The following is a 20636-nucleotide window of genomic DNA, read 5'->3' on the forward strand; positions in this document are numbered from 1 at the left end:
GGGTTGCTGTAGGACAGGCAGCACGAGCTTACTTCCCCAGCAATTGCAACCTCAACCTTTGGTGTATCCTTCCCTTTGCTTTCTGGTGACAGAATCCCCAACGAAGCAGCCATGCGGCCTCAACGATCGTTGCAAACCTGCAAACTACCCGATGACAAGTACATGAAGTTTTTTCGCCTGACTGATTACGCCATTAGCCAGGAGGTTGTCCGTGCGCCGACTACTCAATATGGTGGAATGTGCGGATAACCTTTGATCCAACTATGCATCTGTCCTAGCACTCACGAAATCTTTGACGATCAATATGTACTCCAAACCCTCCGTGTTTCCGGTCCATACAAGTCCTCTCCTGTGTGGCTTACGTTGGCGTATGGATCTGCCCGCAAGATTGGACTATTCAGCTGCCTGCTCTGCTCCACACCCTATTTGCCCAGAATGGATTCGAGCGACAGTCACAACTTCCATCATCGATCATTCTATCCTCCTTTCATCGATTGCATCACACGATTGAATCATTTGCATCCTGTAAGTAAGTCATTCATCTCTCATACCAGTCTGCGAGTCTGCGGAGAAAGATCTGCGGCTGGATGCTAGCAACCGTTAGTCAGGATTGTTTGGTACACGGATCACCATAAAGCATTCCAGTGCCCTCGTTCCTGCATTGCTTTGCCCTTCAGAGCCCACCACACATACTGCTAATCGCACACATTGAGTCCAATCAATTGACTGACAGTCTGTTTAGATCTACATCCGCGTCACCTTCCGCTGTCTGTCCACTTGACAAAGCTTGGGTTATCCAGTAACCCTTCACGGGGAATAGCCTACTTCGGTCTGGTGAGATTCTCGCTTGCCGTGACTGGAATCTGAGCTTTTGATATTTGTGAGCAATGTTTTCCTTTATCTGGCCCTTCTGGGCCTCGTCCGTCTTTCTGTTTCTTTCGCGACTCTCACCTCGAGTGTTCGGCCTATCCCCAGAGGAAATGTTTTGGAAGTACACGTTATGTGCCACGAATCGGGTTGAATACACTCAATCCTCCATCACTCTCTTTCGTCTCATTGCAAGCAATAATCCTATTCCCACTCCTTTACTTCCACTTGACATCTAAACTCTCATTCTGCTTTCTGTGCATTCGCTCCTTTGAGGCTCCAGAGCGGCGCTCTACGGCCTGGTTCACCTGGGACAAAGGGACACAGGGTTTATTCAATTATTTCCTTACAACAATATATCAGTATACGTAACTTTTTGTATCATTGTGTTGCGCTTCTTTGAGGTCTTGAGACAACTGGTCCTTCGATATCTGTCGCCACGGGCACGCCAGGAGAATGGTCGCGGCAAGCATGTGGCTCTCTACAGTCATGCTGACCTGGCTTTTAGCATCAGAGACAGTACAATCCCTACCTCTGTCGGCCGAGCCGACCAGTACCGTCGAGTTCAGGACCCAATATCCTCCCACGACGCAGGAGGCTAGATTGCGAGTACCCGAGGCACGCGCAGTAAGATCATGGATGTCCCGCTTGTGACTGTCACTTACCCTCAAATAGTTCTATCCGACGAGTTTGGAACGTGAGGGGCGCTCCGCAGAGCAGCCCTTTCCTACTGACTTGAATTTGGGCCATCTATTGGACCCGTTGCTGCATCCTCAAGGCGGTTCTGAACCTGGTGTGCTGGACTTGTTATTATCGGGCTTGCAGCCGCCAACTCAACCTGTTCCCACTAAGCATCTGACGACGAATCCCTCAGTTGTAACTTCATCTTCGCCCTCAAAAGCCTCAACCTCAAAAGATACACTGCCACTAATCAGTAGCCCGCCGGTGGTGTCAACTGCCAGCTCAAGCTCGACTACAGCCAACGAAGAATCGACAAGTCAGAATACTGGCTCGGCTAGGCCAGACTATTCATCACCAGACGGTACCTTGTCCAGCTCTTTGGAACCAGGTTAGTCTGAGATTGCAGATGCACCTAAGCTTGATTTCTGACTCTATTTTCAGCGGGTAAGACTTCGTCTTCTGTTGAAAGCCAGACGACAAGTTCCGCAACGTCAGGCGACCCAGCTCAGCAGAATCAGTCATCCACCAAGCCAGTAACAGGTAAGTTGTCCATCCACAACACCACTCACTGAATGGTTGACTGATGAGGTGTGAGTAGCTGCCGCTACCAACATGGCGAATGGCCAAGACGTCTTTGTACCAGTGTCGACTGGTCCAATTCCCAAGACGATTGGCTCGAGGAACGATCATCCCGTACCTAAGAATGGAATTGTAAGCTTCCTGAAGCCTGTTGTTCTGATGGCATTGTCTGATCCGTACAGGTCAACACGGACACTCCTGTTGAGACGAACAAGTTCTATTGTGGGCTCTTCTTAGGAACGCAAACCAACAATACGTTTACGCACCCCTACAGCGTTGCCTGGGTGAAAGGAGGTGGAACGTCACAGAGCTATGGCATGGCGATCTCCCATGTCGAGAGTAACATAGTCGCGCATGGCCCGGTCAATACAGCAATTCCTGGTAGCCCCATATCATATTATGTCAATCCGATCGGCATCCATTCCGTTATTCTTTCAGCAAGTGAACTGGGGCCATCTACCGTACTCACCACTGAAAATCCGCTTCCCTTCTCGGCAAACGCGGTTCTACGACCTTCCGCTAGCTCATCTCAGAGCATCACCATTCCTGTAGTGCAGGGTATGGGATTTGTGACTGGCATTTACAGCAACTTGCAACCCAAGATCCAGAGTGGCGTCTTCTTCACCAAAATGGTGACTGCTGGATCCCCACGTACTGGTATATTCAAATACAGCCTATCCCTCAAAGATGGAACATCATGGCTTCTCTACGCAACCCCTGACGATGGGTCTGATCCGCAGCTACAATTGGCGTCAAACAGCGAGATCATTGGGCCGGCGGGCTGGTCGGGCACGATCCAGGTGGCCAAGAACCCGGCTGGCGCATCTGGTGAGAAGTTCTACGATAACTCTTCAGGTGTTTATGCTGTCGAGGGCGCGGTCATGGGTTCAGTATCTGAGAGCACTGGAACATACAGCTTGATGTGGGCTAAGGCAGGAAAGGATGCGCAAAACACGCCGCTGCTGATGTTTGCTCTCCCACACCACATGGAGTCGTTCGACGCCAGTACCCAAAGCCGAGCGACGAATATCACGCTTAGAACCACCACCAAAGGCCAGGCGACCGCGGTCATTGGGGAATACTGGACAATGGTCGAGCCCGAGCTCCCCATTTCCATGGGTTTTGCCCCATGGTCGGTATCGGGAGGCAGCATTGACAAGATATCGCCCGCTGCGCAACAGGTCATCCTGGCTGCAGCTCCCACAGAGCTTCAACAAGATATGGATGCTCAGACCAATCTCAATAGCATGTATTTCAGCGGCAAGGCCCTGAGCAAGTTTGCCACTCTATTGTACACGGTTGACAAACTGGGGGGTAACAGCACTCTTGCGGCCGAGGGACTTGCGCGGTTGAAGCAGTCCTTTGCCCGTTTCATTGACAACAGGCAACAGTTTCCCCTTGTCTACGACAATGTCTGGAAAGGAGTGGTATCCTCTGCTAGCTATGCCACTGGTGACGTGGGGGCTGATTTTGGGAATACGCTGTACAACGACCATCATTTCCACTACGGGTACTTCATCCATGCTGCCGCAATCATAGGATCCATGGATCCGCAATGGCTGGAAACCAGCAAAGATTGGGTCAATATGCTTGTCCGTGACGCTGGAAACTCAGCCGGAAACGATCCACTCTTTCCGTTCTCGCGCGGGTTCGACTGGTTTCATGGCCATTCTTGGGCAAAGGGTCTTTTCGAGTCCTTTGACGGCAAAGACGAGGAGTCCACGTCGGAAGATGCGATGTTCGCGTACGCTCTGAAGATGTGGGGAAAGACTATTGGGGATGTTAGTATGGAGGCGCGAGGCAACTTGATGCTGGGCATTTTGCGCCGAAGCATGCGGAACTACTTTTTGATGGAGAGCAACAACAAGAACCACCCGGCGAACTTCATTGCCAATAAGGTTACGGGCATTGTACGTCAAGCATTGTCACCGTATGTCTTGTGGGGTTGATCACTAACTGACAATCTCTTGCAGTTGTTCGAAAACAAGGTCGACCACACTACTTACTTTGGCAACAACCTGGAGTATATTCAGGGGTATGGACTTTTGAGCCCTTCATTGTCATTGACGCTATCAAGATCTGCATTGCTGATTTTTGACGCAGGATCCATATGCTACCCATCCTCCCGTGTTCTGCGTTCACTCGCAGCAAGCAGTTTGTGAAGGAGGAATGGGATGCCATGTTTGCAAGCAACGGCCCAGACCCAGCCGAGAACGTGGTAGGTGGATGGAAGGGCGTACTGTACGCCAATCTCGCCCTGGTGGACCCAGCCGCTTCGTGGAACTTTTTCACACAGCCAAACTTCGACTACAGCTGGATTGACGGAGGAGCAAGCCGGACGTGGTACCTTGCCTATGCAGCAGGTGAGTTCATTATCGATTGAGCGTATACCGAGGGGTTTTGCTAATATGAGTAGGACTCGGTGCTGCGCCATCCTAACTTGTCCGCAACTTTGGTGGTTTATGTCGCTTGACACTGACCTACGCGGAGTATATGCGTGGATCTTATTGCGAAGGAATTCGTTGTATCTTATGACTTATTTAGTGGTCGCATGAACGCTCTCTGCGCACATGTATCTATGGACTATTTGAGAGTAGGATGTTCGAGGATATTCATAGACTAGCGTGGTAATTCAACATAACAGATTAGTCTTGGTGCGTCCCACAGTGGCTTGGGCCCCTGTATCAGATGTCAGCCTCTCAATCCGCGAGCTTCTTACTCTGCACAAACTGGTAGACATAAGGCGTGGCTGAACAGGTCACTGTTGGTTTTGCACCTGTTAACTCCACCATCCAGTGGCTTGCAAGGGTGGTGACGGAACGAGTGAACCGAACTAATCTGGGGCAGTCGCGCAAGTCTCCAGATCATAGCACAGCGCATGATAAAGTAATTCGTTGAGAAAATGGGCAAGTAAAAGGCTGCGCTTAGGATGAATGAGTTGTCAAGCCACATGAGCATTGCGCAGTGCAGATTGGATTGTTGGCATGAGGTGCATCAATCATTAATCATCGGACAAGCGCTGACTTCCACATACAACCCACTGATCATCATCGTCAGTTCATCATGTTGTTCCACTATCACAGTGGCACCAGTGGCATGAACGACTAAGATAGTCCGGGCGCTATGATCGCTTACCTTACTTTTCCTGGTGGGTCTAATTGTGGCAGTGCATCTTGGCGCAATTTTGTCCTTGGAGAGTCCGTGGATGGACTGACTCGTCCTCCCGTGGCTCTAAGATGAATGGAGGGAGAAGTTTCAGGTTGAGAAGCGTTTGCTAGATTTACTCTGCATGCATAGACTCTTTACGATTGGTATTGGATGGTCTCTCAGAAGAATGAATGCTTTAAGTCTATACTGCTCCGTAGGCTAGCTTGTTGATGTCCAACTGCAATAAGTCAAGCTAGTGGCTGGAGCTTTTGCAGACGCCCCACTGTAAAGCATCACTTTGGCGCCAACTTCATCATTCATCGTCGACATCATCATTGCATACCCTGGAGTATGTTTCTGTCTGATATATGGATGGAAGATCATCAACTTGATATACTTTTGGTGATTCTACAATTGAGGCCCATGTTTCCGGGTCAGTCGATGATCAACACCATCCACGCTCGTATATAGCTCCGTCCTCTAAAGAGGCATTGCTGCCAGCGCCAATTTTCCAATCCTGTGCATCATCTGGGCAATCAAGATCTTCTGAGTACCCTGCCGAGACTATTCGCTTCAGGAATAGCCCCGCGTCCTGTTCAAGGCTAAGCTCAGAGCTCAGCTTAAACTCCCTGCTCCTTTTGAGGAACAAAGCATCAGCTTTTGAGGCTGTGCAGTTCGGATTCGGCTCACTGGAGCTACTCTGCTTTATTCCATCCCCCGGATTGAAAGCTCAACTGACAGAACAATTCCCTCGTCCTTTGAGAGACTTCTACCTGCGTCTCCGCACAAACACGTCCCTCCGCGAATCCCGTAGTCAAGGTACGTACGTGGCTGGCTGCTCACAGTTCCCCGTGCCTCTCTAGTGTATCTACTTAGTTTTCTCGCACTCTTCCTCTGACCTCCTGTCTCCAATTAAGCAGAATATCTGAGTTGAGTTTAGCCCATGGTCATCTCGATTGGTTCGCGCGAGCATTAATCTAGGTAATATCCCTCCCACCCACATTCTCCAGCGAAACGTGGGCATTCCCCTCTGCGGCATCTTGGTTTCGCCAATCCTCCCTGCCAACCAAGAGCTAAGACTACCTAACTTTTGCAATTTCACCCGGGTTCCAGATTTTTTCTCTTGTCGGGTCCCAGGATTCCAGACAAGGACCGACTAGCAAATTCAAATTCAATCCGAGACTAACCTGCTAGTCTAGTATCCTATTATCCTACATATTTCAGGATTAACCCACTTTTCCCCTCTGGTCCTATCGCCGTTCCCTTGGTCGTTTCCCGCGCCACTGTCGCATCCCAATGTGTAGGTGCCACACCTTCATCATCTCCATCACCACCACTGCTACTGCTACTGCTACTACGCAGGGAGTATTACAGTTTTTCCTTTCTCTCTAAACTTCCCGCTTGTGACCTTCTATTCTTCATCCCTTCGATTTCCTTCCTTTACATACGGAGTATCTTCCGTCTATTCCGTCTATTCCGTACATTTCTTTTTTCCATTTTCCAAGTCTCTCCTTGTCCTCTTTCACCTATCAAGCTGTCATTCTTTTCATTCTTGACCAATCATTCCGCGGAGAATAGTGAGACGAATCTCGTAAGAACCTGGCTAATCGGATCTGTCGAGTCTGATACAGCAGCAGCAAGGAATTTCCGTTCAGCCTTCCGCAGGCACTCGTGGGGTCCCAAAAAAAGCAGTATGACCGGCTTCTCTTCTTCTCCAAACGGGGCTGGAGAGCCCAGTGAGCGGGATGCTTTGATCAATGATATCCCCCGCATCAATTCAGGCATGAGCCAACATCGGCGCCACAAACGTGGACCACGCTGGCTGAACATCCCAGCGCAGGTCATGCACTTGACCTGGGAGACCCTCGTGCGGGATTACGTCAACGTGCTGCTCGTGTTTGTGCCTCTTGGTATCATCTCCGGTGCGCTTCACTGGGACAGCACGGTTGTCTTCTCGTTGAACTTCCTGGCGATCATCCCATTGGCGTCGCTGCTGAGCTTTGCGACTGAGGAACTGGCGGCTACTATGGGACAGGCGTTGGGGGGACTGATGAATGCTACATTCGGGAACGCGGTCGAGCTGATTGTGGGTTTATCCGTTCGAGTCGTTTCGTGTTTAACGATAGCTGACTTGGAGGACAATGGTAGGTCAGCATCATCGCTTTGAAGGACAACCAGATCCGTGTCGTCCAGGCAAGCATGCTGGGCAGTATCCTGTCGAACATCCTGCTTGTGCTCGGATGCTGTTTCTTCATTGGTGGGCTCCGGTTTTCCGAGCAGACTTTCAACAGTACTGTCGCGTCCACCATGTCGTCCATGATGACGGTTGCCTCTGCTTCGTTGATCATTCCGGCCACCCTCTACGCCTCTCTGTCACCATCCCACTCCAAAACTACGACGGATAACAATATCCTGATTCTTTCGCACGGTACCGCCATCATTCTCCTGGTTTTATACGTCATGTACCTGTACTTCCAGCTCAAGACGCACACAAAGCTGTTTGAGGAGGTTCAAGACGCACTGGGACCCGATACAGAGAACCAGGCGGACCATGAAGAAGAGGAGGAGGAGGAGGAGCATCATATTCTGAGCCCATTGGCCGCCACCATTGCTCTGGTTGTCGTCACGATTCTTGTCGCCATCTGTGCCGACTACCTGGTTGGAAGCATCGACAGCATCGTGGAGAAGACCAGCATGAGCCGGACTTTCATCGGTCTCATCTTGATCCCCATTGTTGGAAATGCTGCAGAGCATGTCACCGCCGTCGTCGTCGCCTGGAAAGGAAAGATGGATCTGGCTATCGGTGTAGCCGTCGGCAGTAGCTTGCAGATCGCATTGTTCGTGACACCGTTCCTTGTCATCATGGGCTGGATCCTAAACGTTGAGATGACTCTCAACTTCCACATCTTTGAAACTGTCGCCTTCTTTATCTCCAGCTTGGTTGTGACCTTCCTCATCCAAGATGGCAAGTCGAATTATCTCGAGGGTGGACTTTGCTTGGGAATGTAAGTTGTCCGCTCTCCTCTCGATCCATGAGCCAGTTTCTAATTTTCCGCGCCATAGGTATCTGATCCTAGCCCTTGCGTTCTACGTCTACCCAGATGATCCTACTGGCGATGCTCTTATTGCCAATTGAGTGACCAAGTCGCTCTGCCAACTTTTCAGACCGGGAATCAGTATAGATGTCCTTGGTTTGGGCCGCGCGCTCTCTGACTTTGTGCCAAGCTACTCTTTTTCCTATTGCCCTAAGTGGGTAACTACTGCTGGTCGGGGCAATTTGTATTTTTTTTTAATGCGGTGTTCTTCTTGTGGTGTACTTGGGATGGCAAAACTGACTGGGCTGGCCTGGGTGCCACCGTTTTTATGTGAACCGCTACATTCTAAACCGTATTTTAGCCACAACTGGCCGCAAACGCTCTTGTAGAACTGTTGGCCGTATCTGAAATAATGATGAATGACTTCATGCTGGAATTGGGGAGTCTTGGCGTCGATGACTAAGCAGCAGTGGAGAGGAAAATCATTCTTTGCGGCTCCGACGAAGCCAAGGACGGAGGAGGGCAATTGAACACTCACTCTCCAAATTACAAACTGTCGATTTCAGGCATCGAGGAGAATCAACATGCCGCCTCGTATCAATCTTTTCACAGTAGGCAAAGCCTTGCCTGGCTTCCGCCCATCCAGCTCATGCGCCGTCAGCTCGCGTTTCAGTATCAACCGAACTCACGCCGCTTCGACCGTCCAAGCACAGAGACGATGGAACTCTTCGAAATCAGAAAAGAAAGACGATCTGGATGGATTAAAGGGGCCTACGGAAGATCCGCTGCCCCACGTCAGCGAGGAGGCCGCACAGATGGACAAGATCCTGCACGGTGGAAAGTACGAGGCTGCTGCCAGCCCAGAGTTGGAGCAGGGAACTCCCGTCGCTGAGGTAGGTTCCTCCCTCCTATCGATACTGTTCGTCGCGGTGCTAATGGTACTGTGAGTGTAGATCCTGCAGCGCGATAAAGACGCCCTGAAGCACATGCCCAAGGTGATGCAAGACCAGCTGAAACGATCGTCTGGCAACCGGTCCTTCTCGACCTTCACGCGCCGCTACCAGCCTGACCTACAGGAGCAGGAAGTGACGGACCCCTCGGTGGCTGTTGTCGCCAATATGATCAACCAGGTGAACCAGGAAGTCGCGGAGCTGCACCCTGGACTGAAGTTTCCCGCGCCCGAGAGTCTTCCCAAGACGGAGAATTTCCGCGAGAGATATGATCCGCTGCTGGAGCAGTTTACGAAATTGCTTATGCGGGACGGGAAGTTGAGCAAGGCCCAGAAGGTTTGTACATCGCTCGAAATTCGACAGGTGGCCGGTGCTAATCTAGTTGATGTTCAGAACATGTCCTTCATCCTTGACCACCTTCGAACTGCCCCTCCCCCCCAACCGCACCCGAAGCGCCGTCTCCTCCCTGGTCCTCCTAGCCCTCAACTCCCTTTGAACCCCGTCCTCTACCTCACCTTGATTGTCGACTCGGTCGCACCTCTGATTAAGATCCGTCAGCAGAAGGGTATTGCCGGCGGAGGTGCCGCCGTGCAGATACCCGTTCCTTTGATGCAGAGACAGCGGCGGCGGACGGCGATCAGATGGATCATCGATGCCTCTGACAAGCGGCGGGACAGCAGTTTCGCTCAGCGAGTTGCTCACGAGCTGGTCGCTGTTGCGGAAGGTCGTAGTGGAGTGTGGGATCGGAGGGAAGCGGTGCATAAGCTTGGTGTCGCTGGTCGTTCGAATCTTGGTCTGGTCACTCAGCGCAGGTAATAAGTGATGTCTATTCATTCATGCATTGTATTTTAGGCAATCAGCAATTGTAAATTATCTTTTTCTTCGTCTCATATTGTGACTGTGGATGACTAAAATCCTCGCTATCCCCAATTCAGACAACTTCTGAGTCTTGCTGCAAGGCACCCCCTGGCAGCCTAAACGTAGTCGTTATTCTATGTACTATCGACCAGCATTATCCTCACAATTTCTTCATTTGGCCTTCTCATCTTTACAAAGTGATGCTCGCACACCACAAACGGACTCCAACGCCCCAATCCTTCAACCTCCATGCCGCTTTGTCCTTCGTCCAACGAGGCAACCACTCATATCACCCGCACAGCAGCTCTGCGGGGACCCGCCCCAGCCCAGACGCCGCAGTCCAGCTCCCAGCTCCAGTTCACCTACCACTAACGACGTATTATCAATAGGTCGAGTCGCAACTTCGGAGTCTGTTCTTTTTTTTTCCCAAAATTCTTTGCCAGTCGAAACCGTGCCGTCGAATGCTGTTGGGCGCACCGTGGCACGCATCGCATCTGCGACTGGTGCCTACGAACAAGAACTCGAACACGACGGCCACGATCAAAGCTTCGAGCTCGAAGAGTTCCACACCCGCAATCGCTACCCGCTTGTAACACGCGAACGCACTAGCTCCAACCATTTTGTTTCCCTCGAGTCGGACTCGCACGAACAAGTACAGGAGAGCGAGAAATACACGCCGCCGGGTGAAAAGAGCGGTCAAGACCACAGAGCGAACAACCCCAGGGTCCGCTTTTGGGCAGAGGCTCTCCGGCGTCGACAATCCCCAAAAGAAAGTGCACGGGGACAAAGGACAGCAAAGATGAAGTTCTCGCACAGTATTCAGTTCAATGCGGTGCCGGATTGGAGTGCTTACTACATTGCGTATAGTAATTTGAAGAAATTGTGAGTTGTTGCACTCTAGTATATTGCTCCAGCTAATGCTAATGCGTACAGGATATATTCTCTCGAGCAGCAAGCTCGGAAAGCAAACGGACAGGCACAGTCAGATGTCGAGTCCGCACCGCTATTAAGCGAGACACCTACGCCCGAGGCGGTGTTCCGGCGGGCTCTGAACGCGGAGCTCGAGAAGATATGCAGTTTCTACGAAGTCAAGGAGTCCGAAATACTCAAGGAGGTGGAGGATGTTGTTCGCGATACGGAGGAGTACTCGTCCAAGACGGACGGGGCTGACGTGGACCCCATGAGTGACGCTATGATCAAGTCGCGGAGGATGAGCTCAAACTCACGCCCGCGCACGAGCGGCTCGTACCGCGATTATGCGGAGGAGGAGACAGAAGATGACGATGATGCAGCGGATAGCGATGACGAGCATCACCCGCCGACCGGGCAGGGAGGGGTTCCGTCATCGGGTCGGTCGCGCTCGGACCTGAGCGATTCGAGATTCATGGCTGACTCGAGGATTTTGGGGTTTGATCGACGAGGGAGCGGCGGACATGATGAGCATTGCAAAGATCCAGGGTTTTTGGAATTGTACAACGAGGGCTTGTCGCTGCGGCAGCGGGCCGTGAATGCCTATGTCTCGCTGTGCGGGCTCAAGTCGTACATCCAGCTGAACAAGACCGGGTTCTCCAAGGCGTTGAAGAAGTTCGACAAGATCCTCGACTGCAATTTGCGGCGCGAGTACATGAGCTCCACCGTTTCTCCAGCGTATCCGTTTACAGATTCGACCATGAAGAAGATCGATGACGTGATCGGCCGGGTCGAGCAGCTCTACGCGGACTTGATTACGGGTGGCGACCTGGCGCTGGCCAAGCGGGAGCTGCGGTTGCATCTCAGAGAGCACGTTGTCTGGGAGCGTAATACAGTCTGGCGAGAGATGATCGGTATCGAGCGCAAGGCCCAGGCTGCGAATGTTGGCATTCGTCGGACACTGCTGGGAATGGATGAGGACCCAGCCACCGCACGACGACAGGGCGATGAGCAGGAGGCTGCTGCCAAAGAGATCAAGACGCCGTTTGGTCGCTATAGCGTGCCCGAGTGGCTCTGCAGCTTGAGTTTCGGGACTCTGATCGTCATCCTGGCGGTGTTTATCATCTTGCTCTATGCTCCGATTATGGATAAACCGGAGCAGCAGAACTGTTTGGCCATGCTTGTGTTTGTCAGTCTGTTATGGGCCACGGAGGTTATTCCCCTCTTTGTGACGTCCCTCTTGATACCCTTCCTGGTTGTCATGTTGCGCATTATGAAGTCTGCGGACAAGCCTTACCACCGTCTGGGCCCGAAGGACGCCACTGGCGCGGCTTTCAGTGCGATGTGGACGCCGGTGATCATGCTCCTACTGGGCGGCTTCACCATCGCCGCTGCGTTGTCCAAGTACGACATTGCTCGGCGGATGGCCATGTATGTGCTGAGCAGAGCCGGATCCAATCCCAAAGTAGTTCTGCTGACGAACATGTTTGTGAGCATGTTCCTTAGTATGTGGATCAGCAATGTGGCCTCGCCTGTCCTTTGCTACTCCATTATTCAAGTAGGTCTCCTTTTCCAGGAAAGGATTTTTTTTTGTCTTGGAACATGCTAACCTCTCAGCCCCTACTGCGTAATCTTCCTCCTGATTCCAACTTTGCCAAGGCCCTCGTGCTGGGTATTGCGCTGGCTGCTAATGTTGGAGGCGCCGCGTCGCCGATAGCGTCGCCCCAGAATATCATTGCGCTGCAGAACATGTACCCGAGTATCAGCTGGGGAACCTGGTTCTTTATTTCTCTGCCAGTCTGCATCATTTCGATTCTTTTGATTTGGCTGCTCTTACTGGCAACGTTCAAACCCGGCCGGGACACGACCATTGTGCCGATTAGACCGGTCAAGGACCAATTCTCGGGAGTGCAGTACTTTGTCACGATTGTGACGCTGTCCACCATCGGGCTGTGGTGTGTCAGCCATCAGCTCGAGCACGTCTTTGGGGATATGGGGGTGATCGCCATCATCCCGATGGTGCTGTTCTTTGGCACGGGGATCCTGAACAAGGAAGACTTCAACAACTTCTTGTGGACGATCATCATCCTCGCGGCTGGGGGTCTGTGTCTTGGCAAAGCTGTGACCTCGTCCGGGCTGCTGCACACGATCGCCAAGGCGATCACGGCGCGCGTCGACCACTTCAATCTGTACGGAGTTCTGCTCGTGTTTTCGGCGCTGATCCTGGTCATGGCGACATTTATCTCGCATACGGTTGCAGCACTGATCATGCTGCCGCTAGTGCGCCAGATTGGCGTGGGCATGGACGACCCGCATCCGAACCTTCTGGTGATGGCAAGTGCATTGATGTGTTCGGTGGCTATGGCGTTGCCGACCAGCGGGTTTCCCAATATGAGTAGGCCCTTGTAACCTCCTCCCTCAGTTGATAATGTTAGCTAACATGTACAGCTGCTATCATGACCGAGGTCCCGCAGACGGGTCAACGGTACCTCCACGTGCGACATTTCTTCACTCGCGGTATCCCCGCCAGTTTGATGTCGTGGGCGGTGATTGTGACGATTGGGTATGGATTGATGTATATTGCGGGGTTGTAGGAAGTTCAGATGGTATGCATACAGATAGTTTAGAGTCATTTACACGGTTGCTTCTTGGATAGTCAGTGGTCATGTAATGTCATTAGTCATGAGTGCCATGTGGTATAGAAGCTAAGCTAACTGCACGCAGCTGAATATATGGATAGGATAGAAACATAACAGCTCCAGCGAAGCAAATCAACCAAGTCAAGTCAAGACGAGACAATACCATACATCACAGTCTAGTTTTGCGTCGGCAACTACTTAGAGGAAATGAAGAAAACGAGAAGAAATCAGTTCCTAGACACATGTTAGCACCCACACTTTATCATACCATCAGGGTAAGGGAAAAGGCGAAAAAAGACATACAATAATCCCAGCGTCAAATCACCATGAATCTTCGCCTTGAGCTGCACCTCAATATCCAGATTCAGATCCAGCCTTAGCCGCAACTGCTCGTCTCGGCCCCCATCCTCTTTCTCCCCTTTGTTTCCACCCAGCAGCCCGCCCACGGCTTTGCCCGCTGACCCCGTCACACCGTTCACCGCGTTGCCTGCGGTATTCTGGACGAGATCACCGACCTGGTTCACACCACCGAGCCCGCCCAATGGGCCGCCGTCCTGTTGCTGTTGTTGTTGTTGCATCTGGGGACGCTGGCGACGGCGGCGGGGCTTCTCCATTGCGGTGTTGTTGTCCATTTCCGGGCGGGGGATGCTTTCTGTGTCTGAGTCGGGGCGGTATCTCTGCGGTTGAGGCTTTCTTCTGCGGGGGCGGGGTTGTTCTTGTTGTGGTTGTGGTTGTTCTGGCTCCTGGTCTTCTTCTGTGGCTTCGCCGTTGGCGCTGACGTCGTGGGTATCTCGTTGAGGCCGAGGATCTTCCTTGGTGTTGTCGGGAGGATTCTCTTCGTTTTCTTCTTGTTGCTCTGGCTCTGCTGGTTCAGGTTCAGGCTGAGGCTTAGACTCCTGCTGCTGCTGCTGTTTCTTCTTTCCTAGCTTTGGAGGCTTCTTTGTCGGGGTCTGGGTATCTGTCTTAGGTGTTGGAGGGGCACCCTCTTCTGTCTGGGTTGGGTTCGGAGTCGGACTTGAGGGACGGCTGTTGTTTTCCTGATCGGACATGGTGGAAGAAAGAAAAAGAGACTAGAATGATGGGAAGATGGAGGGGGCAACAGTGTTTATACTCTTGGTCTTGCCTTGGTCTAGGAGTCGTTTATATGGAAGAGATGATTGGGACAGTGGATAACTGTGGGAAACCGGGCAGTCCGCCTCGTACGTCAGTTGCTGGACATGACAGGTAGAGAGACTGGGTTCGGCGTCATCTTGGCCGGAGGTAGATTGGATACTATCCTACATTACACACATACACACATACACGCCATCTGGATACAGAGGATAAACAAGTGATGGTTCAGTATGACGTCTGGGTGGCAGGGGCTGTACGACATAGCGTACTCCATACTCGTTACTCCAGTCCAAGTCCAAGCTAGTCATAGTGGCTGGAGTAGCGCCAGATGTCAGGGATGGATAAAGTCAAGCGAATCAATAGCGAGCCGCTCGGAGAATTTTGGCACGAGATAGCGTGGCTGCCGGCTCCACTTGGTGCTATCATTTTTATATTAGGGAGGGAAAAACGAAGTGTATAATGACGCCATCCGACGTCAGGATACATCAACTGTGGTGCAGAGGTACGTATCCTAGGTATACCTCTGTTACCATAGAGAGAAATTGACGGAAAACTTAGTCATGAATATTCTTGAACCAACAGTACAAATTGAATGGTACCGAGCACACGAAGATTCTTCTGCGGTCATAGCACGTTTGACCTTTCCTGGTCCATGGATACATCAATACAAGCGGATGGGTATACAGAAGAGTGGGCGGATCCCTCTCATATCACATTAAAGAACTGTCACGGAACAGGGTGCAAACGCTGTAAACACGGCTTACTAAGGCACGGGGAGAAGTTCTCAATAGTGGTTCCATAGCTGGTACATGTATCCTATCCATCATCCATCCATAATCAACAATACAATGTTTCGGGCGTTTCCATCAAATCCGTCAGTATAATCATCAGTACCTATGACCTGTACCAGTCAGTCATAATTATACTGAGTCTGTAGTATCCAATGATGTTTTGAACCCGACAGGATAATAATGCCGTAACGTCATGCGCGGCACATCCAAGGGCCCGGCTCCATCGCGTAGGTGGCTTCTCCGCTCCGATCAAGTATCGCCGCCTTATCCTTATGATGATGATGACGACGATGTGTGGTGTAGGCTTGTCTATGCGTAGACTGGTTTGTTAGAGTTAACATACGGCTTTGCTTCTTTCTTTTAACTGTTGATTAAGTCATTCGATTCTGCTTTTTATTCTGTTTCCACCTTGACTTTCTTGATTGTGACTATATACTTGACAGTAACTATATACCTCTCCAGCCTCGAAAATATACAAGATGGCCACCGCAGAGAAAACAAAAGAACAGCAAAAAGAGCCCATCCTCCAGCAAGACGATTATTCAGATGACTACTCGGACGACTACTCCGACGAAGACTACGAAACCGATGACTACGAGGTCTCCGGTGATGAAGCAGAAGCAGAGGATCCCAAGAATCAGGTGAAACATCGTCAGCGCCAACAACAACAACAACGAAGCAGACAACCAGACGCCGTAGAAGAAGCAGATGACGAGGACTACTCCGACGAAGATGACTATTACTCTGATGAATACGATGACGAGGATGAAGACTACGACAACCAAGTCGCCTCTGGCAAGGCAATGCAGCCATACCAACCTGCCGGCGGCAACCAGTCCCTCTCTCAGAACGGATCAATGAACGTGATACCGCAGGAGAAGCAGGGGTCGAGTCTGGACGACGAAGAAGGGATGAAGCTCAAGTTGGAGCTGAATCTCGAGATCGAGGTCGAGCTCAAGGCTCATATCCACGGTGATCTGACTCTGGCTTTGATGTATGTTACTCCCTTGTTGCCACCTGACATTCCGTTCACCCGCTCAATTCGAATAGGAGTTGACCCTCGATGCAGTGCATAATGTTCTTGCCTGGCAGCCATACTGCCCTGTCATCCTCACGAGCCATGATGATTCGTCACGATTGAACAGCTTTATCTTGTCATGTTGTCAATAGAGTCTGGTTACCCTTTTATATACTCAGCGTGATCCTTGTGTTGAACTGGTGTCACTGGATGTTTGGGATATCTTAGCGTATGCGTCAATTTAATAAAGTATGGGATTGCAACATCTTCCAGAGTCATGCTTGTCAAGTACAGACGTAGGACGGGCGATCACTGGAATCAATAATCCTCTGTCTATGGATATAATGATTGCTTCGTCAGCTCGAATACCACAGAAGGAATTTAAGAAGATTAAATGTTCACACATGAAGCTATACTACGGTTCGAGTCTTGAGATATACCTCAGACGCTCATAGCTCACGTGATATATATTGGGATCGCATCATGCAACAGCTGTCAACATCAATTAACCAGACATCTATCGCAACCGGACTCTCTGAAGCTTGTTAACGGTGCAACCTGTGCAGATATCCGACCTGATCTGGGTAAGTGCTACACATGGTGAATCAACAGCAGTTAATCTCAGCCGAGGCACGTGGCTGATCACCTCTTGGGGATACAAGATAAGGAGTCACCCATCAACACTCGACATCTCATCCACCGCGCTCAGTTTGGGAGAGACGACATGGCAACCAATGCAAATGCACCCACCAAATCCTTCATCATCAAGCATATGAACACCAGCCATGCCGACTCGCTCTCTCTCTACCTACGCGCCTACTGCGGCGTCTCCGCCCACTTTGCCCATCCCGCCATCCTTCAAGACATCTCCCACTCGGACCTCCTCATCACCGCAAAGGGAACTCGCTACAGCGTTCCCATTAACCCACCCATGACCTCCCTTGCCGAAACCCGCGCCCGCGTCGTCGCCATGCACAAGGACTCTCTGCAGCGCCTCGGCCTCTCCGACATTACCATCGCCGAGTACCGGCCCCCGCAGGGGCTCCAGGTCGTCTCGCTAGTCCTGGTGGTCGCTACGCTGGTGGTGTTTGGTCGGCGGAGCAATTTCCTGCCGGGGAGTGCGTTCTACGAGACGGTGGGCTTAGACCGGTATCCGGTGTTTACGCGGTTCTGCTACGATGTTGCACCGGTGGTGGTTGGCTTATTGCTAGGCTCGCATTTGGTGGAGGCGACGCTGTTGGCGGTTAAGAGGTTGAGGCCGCATGGGGTGCGGTTTGCGTCTGGGTTGTGGGTTGTGTGGATTGTGTCGAATTTCGTGGAAGGGTTTCCGGCGTGGCGGCGGTTTGATGAGATGGTGAGGGAGGAGCGGATGAAGAGGGAGCGGATGAGGGATTAATCGATACCACCATAGTGCACTCGATGTTATCGTAGGTTATCATCATTCGACCATAATTCATTCTCTCCTACGGAGGAGATCTCTACAGAGTAGTACTTGTTTCTGGCGGGTGGAGCAGTGGTGTATCACGTGACAACCCCTTTGGGCTAGCGCGCACTTTGGGGTAGGGCAAGAATCGACAAGCGAGCCAAGAGCCAGTGAGCCACACTGCGAAATTCCCGAGCGTCGACGACCAGCAACATCAACTCCACGACAACCCAACGACCCTTGCCCGCTGCGTTCCTGGTGAAGGGCTGCAGAGTTAGAGGTGAGTTTCAACCTGTTGCTTGCTTGCATCCTGTCTTTCAATTTCTTCCGGCTTCGGTCGTCGGTGCATCGTGAACATTCGTCGGTGATTTGCGGTCAAATTGAGTCGGAAAAGGGCGACAACCAGGAGACAACGGATTCATCAAGGAATCAAGGACAGCGATCTTGATTTGTTTTATTTTTATCCTACCGCTTGCTTGGTTGACGACTGCTGGTTACGACTGGTTGGTTGGACACTGTTTCGTGTGACGACACCTTTGCGAAGCACTCGATATCAGGACTTGGGACTTCGACGAAACGAACGGAAGAAATTGAAGGCAGACACAGGAGACGAATTGCCTGGCTGACTGGATACGATAGTTCCCTACATCAACCGCAAACATGGGTATCTCACGCGACTCCCGCCACAAGCGTTCGGCCACCGGTGCGAAGAGGGCCACCTACCGCAAGAAGAGGTATGACCCCCGAGTCATCCTTTTTCTGACATCTCTGACAATACCGCAGGGCGTTCGAGAAGGGTCGCCAGCCTGCCAACACCCGTATTGGTGCTAAGAGAATCCACCTGGTCCGCACCCGTGGTGGTAACCGCAAGTTCCGTGCCCTCCGTCTCGAGTCGGGCAACTTCTCGTGGGGTTCCGAGGGCATCTCCCGCAAGACCCGTGTCATCGTTGTGGCCTACCACCCCTCCAACAACGAACTGGTCCGCACCAACACCCTGACCAAGTCCGCCGTCGTTCAGATTGATGCCGCTCCCTTCAGACAATGGTACGAGGCTCACTACGGCCAGCCCATCGGCCGGAGACGCCAGCAGAAGACCGCCGAGACCACCACCGAGAAGAAGAGCAACAGCGTCGTGAAGAAGCAGGCTGCTCGCTTCGCCGACCACGGCAAGGTTGAGCCCGCCATCGAGAAGCAGTTTGAGTCCGGTCGTCTGTACGCCGTCATCGCCTCCCGCCCTGGCCAGAGCGGTCGTGTCGACGGTTACATCCTGGAGGGTGAGGAGCTGGCTTTCTACCAGCGTGCTATCCGCAAGTAAAAGGAAAAATTTATTTGGGGTATTGCGCTTGCGTGTCGTGTAAAAGGGTGGTTTCGGAGTTTCAGCAATGTTTTCCAGAAAATATCATGATCTGGGCATCGGCATATGCAATGTCTGTAGAGCTCTGAGCTGTCAATCAATGGGATGATCCTTACGTTTTTCTTTTTTTCTTTTTCTTTTTCCAAAGAGTTGATGGTCAGTCCAGTAGAACTTCTTTTCCATCTGACGTACACCGACCAGGGCCAGGCGACCGGAATCATCAACTCGACTCCGCCCGTGCGTGCACTTGGAAACTACAACAACCATATTCAACTTTCTACACTCCTCAACTATCCACTGACGACAGTCATGGGCAACAAAACAATAAAAACCCGCCTCCTCTTGATATCAGACACCCACAACACGTCCCCTCACCCGCCTCCCTCCCCGCACCCCTACCGGCACCCCCTCCCAGAAGCGCACATCCTCATCCACTCCGGCGACCTCACAACAATCGGTAGCTACCAAGAACATGCAACCACCGTAGCAACCCTCAAATGCCACCCCGCAGAGCTCAAACTCATCATCGCCGGCAATCATGACATCACCCTCGACGAGGCTTACTACGCCGCCCTCCCTCCAAGCAGTTTCAAAACCCGTTCCGGACGCGAGGATCCGGCCGCCATAAAACAACTCTATTGCGGTCCCGAAGCGTACGACGCAGGGATACGCTACTTGGACGAGGGCGTGCACTGTTTTAGCCTGAGCACAGGGGCGGAGTTGAGGGTGTTTGCGTCGCCGTATACGCCTGCATTTTGCAGCTGGGCGTTTGCGTATCCCCGGGGCAGGGATAGATTTAATCCCCTGCCCGAGGACACTACAGCTTCTTCGGCTTTAAGTTCTGCCGGCGCGGATGCCCCGGACGGGGTGGTGCCCGACTTCCCATCAGTGGATATCATGATCACGCATGGTCCGCCGGCCGGGGTGCTTGATACCGTCGTTCACGGCGGGAGTGTAGGCTGCGAGGGGTTGTTTGCTGCTGTGAAGCGGGCGCGGCCGCGGGTGCATGTCTTTGGGCATATCCACGAGGGGTATGGTGCGCTGCGAGGGGAGTGGGGGCCAGATATGACGCTGGGAGGGACGAAGGTGGTGTGCGATCCCGACAAGGTACGCGAGGAGCGCGGGGCGTATGTGGATGTTAGCGCGGACTCCGGGTGTCCGCTACGGTTCGGGGAGGAAACGCTGTTTGTCAATGCCAGTGTGCTGAATGAGCGGTATAAGGCAGTGAATGCGCCGTGGGTGGTGGACTTGGATTTACCGGTTTCTTCCTGA

The 20636-nt window shown here is 52.0% G+C and overlaps 10 protein-coding genes across 10 annotated transcripts; 9 read left to right on the plus strand and 1 right to left on the minus strand.

Annotated features, from left to right (window-relative positions):
• Window positions 1–111: 111 nt before the first annotated feature.
• On the plus strand, window positions 112–699 carry AFUA_1G04250 (uncharacterized protein; the record flags this gene model as incomplete). Its single annotated transcript, XM_745079.1, has 3 exons — window positions 112–239; window positions 279–525; window positions 646–699. 3 exons carry the CDS (start codon window positions 112–114, stop codon window positions 697–699), a joined length of 429 nt encoding a protein of 142 aa, XP_750172.1.
• Window positions 700–1000: 301 nt separating this feature from the next.
• On the plus strand, window positions 1001–4912 carry ENGL1 (glucan endo-1,3-beta-D-glucosidase; the record flags this gene model as incomplete). Its single annotated transcript, XM_077803814.1, has 9 exons — window positions 1001–1016; window positions 1195–1403; window positions 1543–1936; window positions 1990–2088; window positions 2147–2259; window positions 2310–4037; window positions 4101–4162; window positions 4231–4490; window positions 4544–4912. 9 exons carry the CDS (start codon window positions 1001–1003, stop codon window positions 4564–4566), a joined length of 2904 nt encoding a protein of 967 aa, XP_077659985.1. The 3' UTR covers window positions 4567–4912.
• A 1561-nt stretch (window positions 4913–6473) lies between these two features.
• vcxA (calcium/proton exchanger) lies at window positions 6474–8410 on the plus strand (the record flags this gene model as incomplete). Its single annotated transcript, XM_745081.2, has 4 exons — window positions 6474–6574; window positions 6906–7360; window positions 7423–8279; window positions 8338–8410. Exons 1-4 carry the CDS (start codon window positions 6571–6573, stop codon window positions 8408–8410), a joined length of 1389 nt encoding a protein of 462 aa, XP_750174.2. The 5' UTR covers window positions 6474–6570.
• Window positions 8411–8893: 483 nt separating this feature from the next.
• On the plus strand, window positions 8894–10075 carry AFUA_1G04280 (mitochondrial 37S ribosomal protein uS7m; the record flags this gene model as incomplete). The annotated part of the gene is made up of 3 exons (XM_745082.2): window positions 8894–9202; window positions 9263–9595; window positions 9653–10075. The coding sequence occupies 3 exons, from the start codon at window positions 8894–8896 to the stop codon at window positions 10073–10075; spliced, it is 1065 nt and encodes a 354-aa protein (XP_750175.2).
• Window positions 10076–10253: 178 nt separating this feature from the next.
• Window positions 10254–13620, plus strand: AFUA_1G04290 (putative plasma membrane phosphate transporter Pho87; the record flags this gene model as incomplete). The annotated part of the gene is made up of 4 exons (XM_745083.1): window positions 10254–10999; window positions 11051–12584; window positions 12644–13421; window positions 13475–13620. 4 exons carry the CDS (start codon window positions 10254–10256, stop codon window positions 13618–13620), a joined length of 3204 nt encoding a protein of 1067 aa, XP_750176.1.
• A 290-nt stretch (window positions 13621–13910) lies between these two features.
• On the minus strand, window positions 13911–14714 carry AFUA_1G04300 (uncharacterized protein; the record flags this gene model as incomplete). The annotated part of the gene is made up of 1 exon (XM_745084.1): window positions 13911–14714. One exon carries the CDS (start codon window positions 14712–14714, stop codon window positions 13911–13913), a length of 804 nt encoding a protein of 267 aa, XP_750177.1.
• Window positions 14715–15762: 1048 nt separating this feature from the next.
• Window positions 15763–16645, plus strand: AFUA_1G04310 (uncharacterized protein; the record flags this gene model as incomplete). Its single annotated transcript, XM_745085.1, has 2 exons — window positions 15763–15868; window positions 16032–16645. 2 exons carry the CDS (start codon window positions 15763–15765, stop codon window positions 16643–16645), a joined length of 720 nt encoding a protein of 239 aa, XP_750178.1.
• Window positions 16646–17311: 666 nt separating this feature from the next.
• On the plus strand, window positions 17312–17983 carry AFUA_1G04315 (DUF2470 domain-containing protein; the record flags this gene model as incomplete). Its single annotated transcript, XM_745086.1, has 1 exon — window positions 17312–17983. One exon carries the CDS (start codon window positions 17312–17314, stop codon window positions 17981–17983), a length of 672 nt encoding a protein of 223 aa, XP_750179.1.
• Window positions 17984–18238: 255 nt separating this feature from the next.
• Window positions 18239–19325, plus strand: AFUA_1G04320 (40S ribosomal protein eS8; the record flags this gene model as incomplete). The annotated part of the gene is made up of 2 exons (XM_745087.2): window positions 18239–18744; window positions 18794–19325. The coding sequence occupies exons 1-2, from the start codon at window positions 18671–18673 to the stop codon at window positions 19323–19325; spliced, it is 606 nt and encodes a 201-aa protein (XP_750180.1). The 5' UTR covers window positions 18239–18670.
• A 192-nt stretch (window positions 19326–19517) lies between these two features.
• AFUA_1G04330 (metallophosphatase domain-containing protein) lies at window positions 19518–20636 on the plus strand (the record flags this gene model as incomplete). Its single annotated transcript, XM_745088.1, has 1 exon — window positions 19518–20636. One exon carries the CDS (start codon window positions 19518–19520, stop codon window positions 20634–20636), a length of 1119 nt encoding a protein of 372 aa, XP_750181.1.

Source organism: Aspergillus fumigatus, chromosome 1, assembly GCF_000002655.1.
Source record: "Aspergillus fumigatus Af293 chromosome 1, whole genome shotgun sequence".
NCBI classification, from domain to species: Eukaryota; Fungi; Ascomycota; class Eurotiomycetes; order Eurotiales; family Aspergillaceae; genus Aspergillus; species Aspergillus fumigatus.